The sequence below is a fragment of the Neopsephotus bourkii genome, unplaced genomic scaffold, assembly GCF_033783945.1.
Source record: "Neopsephotus bourkii isolate Nb327-2 ecotype Australia unplaced genomic scaffold, CSIRO-AGI_Nbou_v1 NB_1189, whole genome shotgun sequence".
In the NCBI taxonomy this organism is placed as follows: Eukaryota; Metazoa; Chordata; class Aves; order Psittaciformes; family Psittacidae; genus Neopsephotus; species Neopsephotus bourkii.
In genome coordinates, this window is record NW_026901674.1 from 4,717,237 (window position 1) to 4,729,288 (window position 12,052).

The following is a 12,052-nucleotide window of genomic DNA, read 5'->3' on the forward strand; positions in this document are numbered from 1 at the left end:
TTGCACACAGCACAAGCTGAAATACCACAATGTGCATAGCCCTCAGCTTTATTTTCATCTTTCTTTCCTCTAGACACTTGGTTGGGTTCTTTTATTTATTCACTGACAACTTTCAAAGTGTTAGCATAGAGTTGGAAAAGAGTGGACACTTGATTTCTGTCTTATCAACAATAGCAGAGCCTGTTGTTATCTATGTGGTATATATGTAAGTTGCTAAAAGCATCTCTCACCAACAAACAGAGAAGAGGTTCTAATATATCACAGGACTCCCATAAATTTCTCTGCCGCTCTCCAGAGCAATTTTACAAGTTTTAATTATTTGACAGTGTGTTTTCGAAGGGACTAAGTGTCCTCCCTCCCTCATCACCCCTCGAGCAAGACAGTACCCAATGAAACCAGTCACCACCCCGCGGGTGAAGCCTTCACCACCACAGCAGGCAACGGCGGCTAAGGCATCGCTTACCCTCAGGTAAACCCTCACCCCGGCCTTCTGCTGCCGGAATAACGAACAGACCCTAACGGAACCGAAGCCACTCCTTCGGGAGTGCCTGCCTCTCCAGATCCCCGCTCCCGAGCTCCGGAGACCCACACGCCCCTCGGATACGGCCCGAAGGTTCCCGACCCCCTCCAGCCACCCCAAACCCGGGCAGAGCAGCCCCCTCCCACGCATGCGCCGGCCGCGCTGTGACATTACGTCACTCAACGCAGTGACGTACCCGGCGAAGCCTTCGCTGCTCCGCCAATGAAGACTCGCGGAGCGGAGAGCGGAGTCGCCATTGGCTGGCTCCGCAGGCGCCCCGCCCTCACGGAGAAGGCGGTGTGGGGACCCGGATGAGGCGGCCTCCGGTGGCCGCGGCCGTTAAACAGCGTCCTGCGGGAGCGACCCCCGGCATGGCGGCGGCTCGGTGAGGGCAGCGCGCCCGGGGTGCGGAGAGGATGCAGCTGATCTACGTGATCCTGCTCTCGGCGCTGGCCGGCTGCGTCCTCACGCTCCTTTTCCAGCTGCTGCTCTTGTACTGGGGGAAGCCGGAGCCTGTCGGGACGGCTGGAGACGCCGACGGTGTTGTCTACGCTCGTGTGGCGGCTGACCACAGCCTCAGGGACTACCTCCAGGGCTCGGAGCCGACCGGCAGCCAGGCGCCTTCAGATTCGGCCCCTAACCCGGCCCCGGCCTCAGCGCCGGCCACCGCTGCGGCTCCTGCCGCCGCCCCGGGCTCGGAGCCCAGCGCCAAACAGCAGCAGCAGCCAGAGCCCTCTCCGGACCCCAGCCGCGAAGAGACGTGCCAGTTCCTCAATGCTATCTTCCTCTTCCTCTTCAGGGAGCTCAGGGACACAGCCCTGGTCAGGAACTGGGTCACCAAGAAGATCAAGGTGGAGTTTGAAGAGCTGCTCCAGGCCAAGATGACGGGGAAGGTGCTGGAGGGGCTCAGCCTCAGGGACGTCTATCTTGGCAACGTCCTGCCTGTGTTCAAAGCTGTCAAACTCATTCGGCCAGTGGTCTGCAACGAGGAGGGCTGCCCCGAGGAGCTGGGCTTTGAGGTAGACCTGGAGTACAATGGTGGCTTCCACTTGGCCATCGATGCCGACCTGGTCTTTGGCAAGTCGGCCTACCTCTTTGTCAAGATCTCCCGGGTGCTGGGGAAGCTGAAGCTGGTCTTCACACGTCTGCCCTTCACTCACTGGTCTTTCTCTTTTATGGATGACCCTGTTATACTCTTTGAAGTGAAGTCTCAGTTTGAAGGGAGGCCCATGCCACAGCTCACTTCCATCATAGTGAACCAGTTCAAGAAGGTTATTAAGCGCAAGCACACCCTGCCCAATTATAAAATCAGGTAAGACATCCTGAGTCTTCAGTGTTATGTTGGGTGGTGAGCATTAGAATTGCTGCTTTGCTCATAACAGGTAAAATAGGTTTCTGTTGGCACTTCCACAGTAGGGATATTTGTATATTGCTTGTCTGATATAAAAATCTTTCAGTGAAGGTAAGCATTGTTTTCCATTTATGATAGGTGAAAAAGCCAGTGCATAGTGAGACCGATGTGCCCTAAACTATGTTTAAGTAAATGGCAGAATTAGTAGGTATCAGAAATTTTGGAATCCTGGCAGGTGTCCAATCATGGGACCATGGTATCTCTCTTTGGAAGAGGTAGAAGGATGGGTCTGTTTATAGCATGTGGGTTTGGAGTGCTCTCCCAGGCATCTGTCACTGGTGAGCCACCTGGGCAAGCCCTGTGGGTTTGCTTATCTATAGAGGCAAAGTGGTTGTTACTTAATGATAGGATAAAGTTCACTGTCTAGGTATGTTTGAGGTTCCAAGACAGGTGCTGTCCTCTTCCTTTTTGGCTTCCTGAATTTCTTCAGTAACTTTAAGGAAATCTAAAAATTGATAAAAGTATTGCCACTATTGTAAGTAAAACTAGGGACACTTCTGTGCTTTTTATTTTTTGTAATATAGCATGTTTTCTTTTATAAATACAGACTGCATTTAATAGTTAATATGATGAAATGTTCAGTGATACTTATGTAATGGAAGTGACAGGTGGCATCTTTACTTTGATTCCACCTTCATTTTTGATTAAAAGATACTGAGTGTCTCTTACCACTGTTCAGGTACCATATTCCTTTTCTGTTATGTGGCTTACCACTCTTAGGCTAACATGTTTCCATTCTCTTTTGCTTGTTCTTCATAGGTTGTATTGTGTGTCAAGTAAGGATTTGTGTTTTGTTTACCACGTTCTTCTGCAATAAGCTTTTCCCCTGAAATTCATCAGAGATGAGTAACTGAAAATGGCCTTTTGAACTTTGAAGTGTAATTAGTTTTGCAGTGATGTAATTTTTAAAGCCTTTTCTTCTGCAATTGAATTTATGAGTTTTCATGAAAGTGGGTATGTCAAATACCTGAGATTTGGAAAGCCCTGACAGGGCAATAAGTAGGTTCTTTAAGTAATGTGTTAGTCCTTTTAAATTTTGATGTACTGAATTGCTGTCCAGAAGAGAGCAATCCCTGGGCAGCAGGGAAGCTGTCAAGGGCAAATTTGCTTCCATTCTCTTACTGTATTGGACAGAGTCTTAAACTGTTAACAGTGGAGAACAGCCCAAAGGGGAGGCACCATGATGGTGTAAAGTGAGCATTCTCAGCATGCCTAGAAAGAGCAAGTAACGCATATGATCTTTACACTCTACAGAGAAGTTTTTAAGGTGCCTGTTGAACCAGTGATGATGCACTCCTCCCCTTCATTGTTCTTCCCCTGAGAGATGCACCTGGGTGCTCTCATCATTTAGTTAGAGGTAATGAATTTTCTCTTATTTCTCAAACCTTCTCTGCCAGAAGGAATGGATGAAACGTGTGAGCCACTGTTATGCTGAAGGGACTGGAAGGGGAAAATAAGGAAAGAAGCAGAGTGCAGTGTTTGGGACAGAAATGAGTAGAAGTGTGAGGATAGAAAGTAATTGACACTGAGCACAGTATAGGAAGCATAAATTATTATAGAAACAAGAACGGACTTATTTTAAAATGTTTCCTTTAAGTTCTAAGGAGTTAAGAATTTGTGAACGCTTGAGAGGCAAATAGGATATCATGGTTGGTAGCACAGGGTGGCAGATGTGAAACAGTGTCCAACCCTGCATATGGTGCTTTTGACCTTTAAATTTCATGCTGTGTTCTGAATATGTCATTCTGAGCCACTGGGTTGTGAAGGGAGTGGCAGGACATTAAGCTTGATGCTCAGTAATGAAATTATCTGAAGGAAGGAAGTTTGGGTCACTGGTGTCCTAACAGCATAGACCTTTGCCTTTAAAGCTTTAAGTGGGAGCACAGACCCATGCTTGGGAACCTTTAGCTGTCTTTGAACTTCTAGCTATCCACAGTTGCCCGAGATTTTGTGGAGCACAGACTGAAAATTCTCCACCAGTGTCTCAGATGAATTTATGCAGGTAGATGCCTAGACAGCAAAACTTGATAAGAGCTGAGTAGTAACAATACACTTTTATATGGTGGCTTAGTTGAGAATTGAGACATTATGGTTTAGATGGTATGGAGAACTGACTTCGCAAATCAAGCCCCCTGCTGATAAGATGCAAAACAATATTTTTAATTGAATTTGTAAGAATACATTGGCTTGGAGTTATGATATGTTAATATATTCCTTAGCAATGAATGTATAGGAAGAAGTCAGGAGAGTTGTCACAATTGCATAATAACCTGCTACCTTACTTAAAGCTGAACAGTTCCTCATCTGCAGGGAATGTGCTTATCCACTCCCATTTTTTCCCTGTGGCCTATGTTACCTTTTGTTTAAATACATAGTATTTGCTTCTGTGTGTAGTTCAAAACCTTTTTGATGTCTCTTTAGTCTTGCTCAAGTAACTTTGTAATTACTGCTATTGAAAGTTTTATTTACAATCCTGTACACAAAAGCACTTGGAGTGTGAGGAGTTCTCTTTTTGGTTGGCTAACAGGTGCACTTTGTTACCCTGGTGGTTTCCAGACTGAAGTCCACAAAGGAGTTTTATATTGAAACAGGATGTTAAATAGCATTAAAAAAAAATAATACACTGTTTTCTTTGTCTTCTTGTATTAGGCAACTTCTAGAGGTTATTACTTGGTAGTAAATGACATGAGATGAGAATTTTTGCTAATAGTTGCTTTTGAACGTCCTACAAGTAAGCTGTGTAAAGCAGATCCCCCTTTCCTCTCTAATTTAATTAAATACTACATTAAAAAACCTTGTGTCTTCGTTCATGCACTGCCTGTTACAGCCAAATTGCTACACACATGCTTTCCAGTTATGTATAAAGCTTTATGCAGTGATTAGTAACATCAGCATCTCTTGTATCATCCATTGCTAGGAGTGACTTTGTGCTGTGTGTGTGACTATAGCTTCAAAGTGGAAGAAGTCATCTTGCATTCCTGATCCACTCAACTGCCTTTGTGGGGAGGTCATGTAGACTAGTAAATGCATCTTAGTTTGTCTTGCGAGTTATGTACAGTTTTCTCCATAAAAGCAATTGTGTACTAATTGAAAAAGGAGGGCTGCACTTTATGTCTAAATGAGTAAGTAGCAGTTTGTGTGTTATCCTAATAGCATGTAGTCACTTTTGGCTCTTTAAGAAATGTGTTTGCGCCTGGTGGTAAAACACCCTATTTTGAAGCTGCTCTGCCATTGAATGGTAATTACTATCTCATACAGTAGAATTTGCTTACATCTTTGTAATCAAGGCTGCTGGTAAAATTAAGTGAATGGCAGGTTGGTTTTTCTTTTAGTCATCATTGATAAAGGATCTGTGCAATTCGGTTGATAGTAGCAAGAGTTACTACTGGTTTATAGTTGACTTGCATCTTAATGTATTAGTGCTTTGTAATAGAAATGCAAGCAGCTTTTCTGAAAACGTTGTCTGTCAGTTTCTTGTTTAGATATGTTGAAGATCTAAAATAATCCTTTTTTCTTTTTTTTTTTTTTCACTGCTCCAATATACAGGAGTTCTGGTGCACTCTTGAGAAACCAGATAACTGCAAGACAAGATTTTTTTTTTAATAACTAGCCCTATTCTCACTAAGGTGATAAAGAACTGTTGGTATCATTTAGGTATATGCATACTCCATAAGTCTATTTTGACTTGATTTGACTATTTAAATTGCACCTTTTTTAGTTCTAAGTCAAGCTGACCAGTGACTGAAGCTTGAGAAGGAGCATGGAAAGCCTTGGCTTTCCCGTTGTTTGGTGGAGATGTCAGCTGTTGATGTTCTGCAGGGCAGCTGCTGATGCACCAGCTGTGTCCCAAAATCCTAATGCTGGCACTCTCAGGACCACATGCAGTCAGTCTTTCTCCTTGCTGTATCTTGACTTCACACTGTTACATAGGTCTCTTTTACTGGAGCAGGTGGTAGACATTAAGTATCAGCACAAAGTGGAATTTATTTAGTTGCCTGAATCTGACCTTTGGTTTTTCATTGTGTAAACTCAAACAGCTCTTTAGTAGTACTACTGTAGGCATTGTTCATGCTTGTTTTAACTTTCTATATCACGTCCTTTTAATAGTAGGATAAAGTGGTTAATGTTAAGCTGTAGTTACTAATGTTGCCAAAGTGTGTTTAGTATTTAAAGACATGTAGTAAGGACTATTTCAGGTGTCTGTCTCCTTGCTTGTGCCATTGCAGTGGTCACAGATTCATCTCTTAGTTCTGTAATAAGCTGTACCTTGATTATTAATCTTTTGCCTTTGTATGTAAAGGATGAGGAGGAAGTACTTGCAGTGTAATATCCGTCCAGAATTTAACTTCCTGGTATTTAATAATGATGTCAAAAATCTGACAGCTACAGTTTTTTTCTGAATTCAAGGTCTTGCAAGTTCATCCCTTTAGGTTCTAAGCAGATTAAGTATTGCCTAAGCAGTGACTCAGTTCTGTGTATTTTAAGAACACTTAGTTCTCAGTTTGCTACATTAAAAAGAGCTAATATTTTTTGATAGTGGCCTGAGAAACTACACTGTACTTTATTTTAATGCATGCTACCACAGAGCGGAATAACTACTTTCTTTAGAAGTGTTCTCACAAAGTGTTACTTTCAGTATTTCTATATCAGGTATTTAGATGACCTCCTTAGGTCCCTTCTAACATGAATTATCCTTGGAACTGATCATTTGCAATATAGTTAGTCATGTTAAATAGTTTTATGCTGTATTTGGAAGCTGGGGCTATATATTGGATTTCACTGGGAAAAAAACATTAAACAAACCTATTTTAATTTACCATTATAGAATGCAATTTGAGAATTACACAGCAGTTTCTTATTTTTGGCAAAACTGAAGCTGAGATGTAAGTACCTATTGATTTGAAGTGTGCTTTGTAATAGAAATGACTTCATAGTATGGCAATAGAGGTATTGGAAAAAGTATAAAATAAAGTATGTATTATTCATATGATGAGGTTATACTCGGAAATACCAGAAATAATTGTAGAGATTGGGATTTTGAGCATGTCTTAACTTCAGAAAGCAGCAGCCGGTAGAAATACCTACTTTCTCTGGAGCTTTTGCAAAGGGAGAGGATATGGATATTCTTTTCCTGAGTGGATTTCTACTGTAGTTGATAGGAGTTTCTCTTACTAGTTAAATCTGTAAGGCACGTTTTGGTTTTGGTTTGTTGTTTTTTTTTTAATGCCATGCCTATTCTAGGTGCAAACATCTTCCAGTGTACAGAAGCATTAAAACCACCCCCCCAGGGTCTGAGTCCTTTCGTCTGCAGAGAGGTAAAGCTCTGAATGATGCCAGCATAGATATTTGTTCTGCTAATGGCAAGGCAGCAGTAATTGGAATCAGTAGATCTGTCTGCAGACAGTAGCTTCATGCTTGGAAGATTATCTTTATAGTGCAGGGACAAGTAGTTATTTGTGCAGGACTTCGATAAATGGATCTGTAGGGAACTTGACGCACAGTAAACAAAATTAAACTCTGGAACATTAAATATTCTCATTTCTTTGAGTGCCACGTGGGTAGAAAGAAGCTTTTTGTAGTGCAGGGTTTTTTTATTGTCTTTATTTTGGGAATAGTCTATCTCAGACATACGTTGTGTCTGGATGGTCACTAACTACATGTTTCTTCAAATTAAAGTCTGTGGTACAAAGTATGCATCTAAATCTCCTTGTGTAGATATCAAGTTTAAAATCTGTTGGTTCTAGGGGTGTTGAAACCTTTTAGTCATCTTCCCCAGCTCCAGCACTTCACAGGCTTTCACATTGGAAAGCTCTAATTCTGGAAGAATGGCAGTTTGAAACTTGTTCATGATAAAGTCAGATTTAATGAATGACATGTTGGACGTTTCCCAGTATGCAGACGGCACTCTTTTCAGGTTAAGAGTGAGCCTTTTCCTATGGTTAGTCAGCAAATGTTACTTTTTTGTACCTGCAAGAGTGAGGAACTAATAGAGCACTCACCTGAGCTGGACTCATGAAGAAACTGGGAAAGCATAGCTGGGAACAAAAAGATAAACTCAGTTGGAGAGAGAAATGGAAGAAGATGAGTAAGTTTTGGTGCGTACTATTTGCATTTGCTGCAGATAGCAATACAGTAAGGTTTAAGGTTAATTGGTCTGACAGGAAAATAAAACCTTCTTCAACTTCTCTTGCTTGAAACAATATATAAAAGATTCTTTGTCCAATAATAATGAAAATTACCTCATTTAACAGCTTTGCTATTTTTTACTTAACAGTTCCTTGGTCTTAATCCTTCAGTGAATGTTTTTCATTTGGATAGTGAATGAAGGCTATGAAAAATCAAGATTTATTTAGTACTTCATGACGTTTTGTATATACTAACATTGAGACTTCACGCTGCTGTTTGTCTGAACTCTGGTTTTAAACATCTAAGCTGATCTTGCTGCTCAGTGAGAACAAATACTTTTTATTCAGCTGGCATAATGTGTATAACTTCTTAAAGTACGAATTAAGCAGTAGCACTTTCTATTTTTTTGAAAGGCAGCTTATTTCCAAATCAGTATAGGACATATTAGGAGTTAATCGCATTGCCAGACTGTTGGCATCTAACAGCAGGTAGCTGTGTTCAGGCACTAGAGCTGGGATATTCTGAATCGCCTTCTACAGGCTGTATTATAATTTTTGGTGTCTGTTAATATTCCCTGCCTGTCACACAAAGCTGAACACTGAACTCTCCTTGAAGGAGAATACTTCAAGGAATGGGGGTATAGAATGTATGTCTAAAAATGGGTAGCTAATACAGATCTCAGAACAGCTCATATGATGTTAAAACATATGAGTCTCTTGTAGAACTTATTTTATATATATGAATCATGCAAAATAGTTAATCTTTTTATTAGCAAATGATAGCTGATAAGAAAGCCCTTGAATAAGCAGCCTGGGTAAGGACAGTAGTTTTCAGTAATCAGTGTGGTATATTGAAGTGGTGCTCCAGTGAGGCTTAGTCTCAGGCTGCCGATTTCACTATTGGAGAAAGTGCTTTCACGTTGCTGGGTTTCTATGGGAAACTGCTTATTCTGCATTCCTGCACAGATTTCCTGAAGTCACCCGATATGGTTCTGTGTTTACAGTTCATGTTCACACTTGTTTTGATTTAAAACTACTTCAGCATTTGGTTATTCTTGATATTACTGTTATTTAGAGAACAGTAGAAGACTTTAAACCTTCTAGGATTAATAAGCTGTATTGTACCCTTCTCTCCATACTTATTTTAGACTTGCCTATGCAGTTTGCTGATTTAATAGATAATGCCACTGCAATCTGCTAAAGTCCATTAATTGTGAAACTACAAAAATCTTTGCAGGATGATCTCAAAACTGTGCTTTCGTCCAAAAGAAAGCAATATCCAATATTACAAGTGTTAGCTGGGAACAATTTGCTTTGAGCAGGTTCCATTCTGTGGCTTACATGAATATCAATGTCTTTTATAATGAAGAAAAAATGCTCTGCTGAAAGTGTTTGTTTTGATGTTCAAGGGTTCAAGAGGGTTTTTTTATAACAGTGAATAAATTCTTATTTTGGAAACAAATGTGAATGCCAGTTTGTGTGAAGGGGTTTGGAAGTCATCATTTTATAAACATTTGTCAGCTTAATTGTGACATACTGAGCGGAACACAGAATTTCTAAATGATTTGAGTAGTTCCTGTTTCAGTCACTGAGTTTTTGGTTAAACTGAAGAATTTATTGCTGCTCTGGCATTCATCTCGGTTGAGAGATGCAAGTCAGATCCACACAAGTTTTGGACGCTTTTCCTGTTGTTATTTACCTTCACTGCTTAATAAATGGCAGCTGTTTCATAAGCCAATCAAATCTAAGCCAGAATTCAGACCTCCAAAGTGGTCAGTGATCCCACACAATGTATCTAGTAAATTAGTGGAAAAAATCTGCAATTAAATCTTCAGTTGACAGATACATTTGTGTTGCAACGAAAGGTTCTACAGTACAGTTAAAGTGCCCAACAACGGGAATGTTTGTGTACGAGGTGTTATGTGTGTTCCTAAATTGCTATACCCAGCAAACTGGGTATGTGCTGTGTTGGGTTTGATAGCTTGGACTTCCTCTTCACACCTGCACAAAGTCATTTGGGTGTATCTGCTTTCCTAAGCACCCTTCCTTCTGGAAGGACTCTTGCTTCATGGAGCCCTGCCTGGGTTCATAAATCCTCTTAGGACTTGGGAGCGCATTTGTTTACTGCAGGACCCAGCTGCAGCCCAGCAGCATTTTAGACGTTTCTGTGGCCATATATAGGTATGAAAACTGCCAAGGAGATGTTGGGTGCAGCAGAAAGGAAAAGGGGGAAAACCCTTATTTTTTTTGTGAGAGAAGAGAAAGGCAGAAAATGTTTTAAACTCTGAAGAACTGCTTTAATTACCTCCCTCCAGCTATTGTAATTTATTTTAGTTTAGAATTTATTTTGTTTAGGATTGTAATTTATTTTGTAATTTATTTTTAGATTTTTAGCTTTAAAACTACATGGGAACAACTCGCCTTTATAATTTCTTAATTCCCCTGTTCAGTCTGTAGCCACGCTGTAGTTCAGCAGAGCAGCCTGTGAGTCCTCTCCATTTAAGCTGTTTCATGTAATGGAAAATGCAGGGATTCTATTAAAGCAGTATAGTTTCACATTTCTGAAGTCTTACCAGATGTCATAAAAAAATCTGTCTGCAGTGAAGACTGTATTACAGAAATGAGCTGATGATAGAGTTAATCAGACTGTTCCACATACTCAAAAGGCAGTGATGAACTACCAGATATGACTAGCGTAAAATTAAATTAGGATCATCATTTGGCAATACTTCTAGCAATTTTGTATTGCTTTAACTGTAAAACTTTGAGACAATTTGACATGTAAATTTACAAAATTATTTCTGTCCAGTGTTTTAAAATGATCTGTGGGTATCTAATGGGAATCAGAACATTCACATACTTTGTTCCTGCCTTTCTTAACTTAGTCTTAATGCTAAGTTTTCAATATATCTTACTCTATCAGTTTTAATGGCACCTGTTTGCCTGAGCTGAAATAGGAAGAGCAGAAATTGAAGATCATAGTGTTGCAGTGGTGTGACAGATTCCATGGTGGTGTTTGAACCACTGCTGTGGGTGATCTGGCTTAGTGAATAATTCCTAAGTGATTAAACAGTGGAAATGATGCAGTGTAACTTCAACAGTATATTTATTTATTTATTTATTTATTTAAGAATAACTCTTCATATTTACTAACAAAACTTAATGCAACATGGTAGAATAAACAAAACAAATGTAATTGTTGCCAAGCAAAGAGCCCAGTGTGCTACAGGGGGAGGTGGGGTGGCAACAGCTATGTTAGTCATTGGTATTGTTTTAAAACAATACCACAGAAACGCAGATTTTTGTTCTTTTCCTGTTCCACTTAAAGAAGGGTAAATAAGAGAAATATTCAAATTCATTGTTGGGATGGTGGGAGAAGATGATTGTAATTTTGAACAGCTGCTAATTTCCAGTGTAATCACAAGTCGTAAGTGTAACTTGCCATCAGTGGTGCAGGATTTGCAAAGTAGAAGAATTAATCTCAGAAGCCCCTTCTGTATTTGATTGCCAACAGTGGTGCCACAGGTCACATCCAGACTCTGCTTCTGTGTTGCTTGATCCTGTTCCTTTATAATACGAGCTCAATTAGTGATGCTGTGACTCACAAATGGTGACACCATTGCTTGAGGGGCAAGTATGTGGCATGTCCCTTGGTCCCCATCAGTACCCTCCCCACCACTGCAGTCTGAATTGCTGAGCTGTCTAAGAAACAAATCCTTTATTATTGCTGTTTACAGCTTTAAAGTGAACTGTCAGTCATCTCAGCTTTCAAAATGGTACTAATCCTGAGCTAGACTGTCTTCACCACTGTAAGACTTTAAGGGCATGAACTGGACCGTCTTCTGTCTTGTCAGAAGTGACTAGATAAAAGTAGATTGAGGAGAAGCTTCTGTTTGAGCATTTTTAAAACTAACTGGAGGAGTGAGGATAAACCTTGGAAAGCTCTCATGTCTAGAACTGGTTTACAGCTGTCATGTTTTCAGCAGTGAGACAGTC

General features: G+C 40.7%; 1 protein-coding gene across 1 annotated transcript in view; it reads left to right on the forward strand.

The window, feature by feature from the left end:
* Positions 1–793: 793 nt before the first annotated feature.
* Positions 794–12,052, forward strand: part of PDZD8 (PDZ domain containing 8) — a 61,915-nt gene continuing 50,656 nt past the window's right edge. Inside the window, exon 1 of the mRNA XM_061364235.1 lies at positions 794–1,832. Within this exon, the coding sequence (XP_061220219.1) occupies positions 937–1,832 (896 nt within the window). The 5' untranslated portion in view covers positions 794–936. The remainder of the gene's footprint in view (positions 1,833–12,052) is intronic.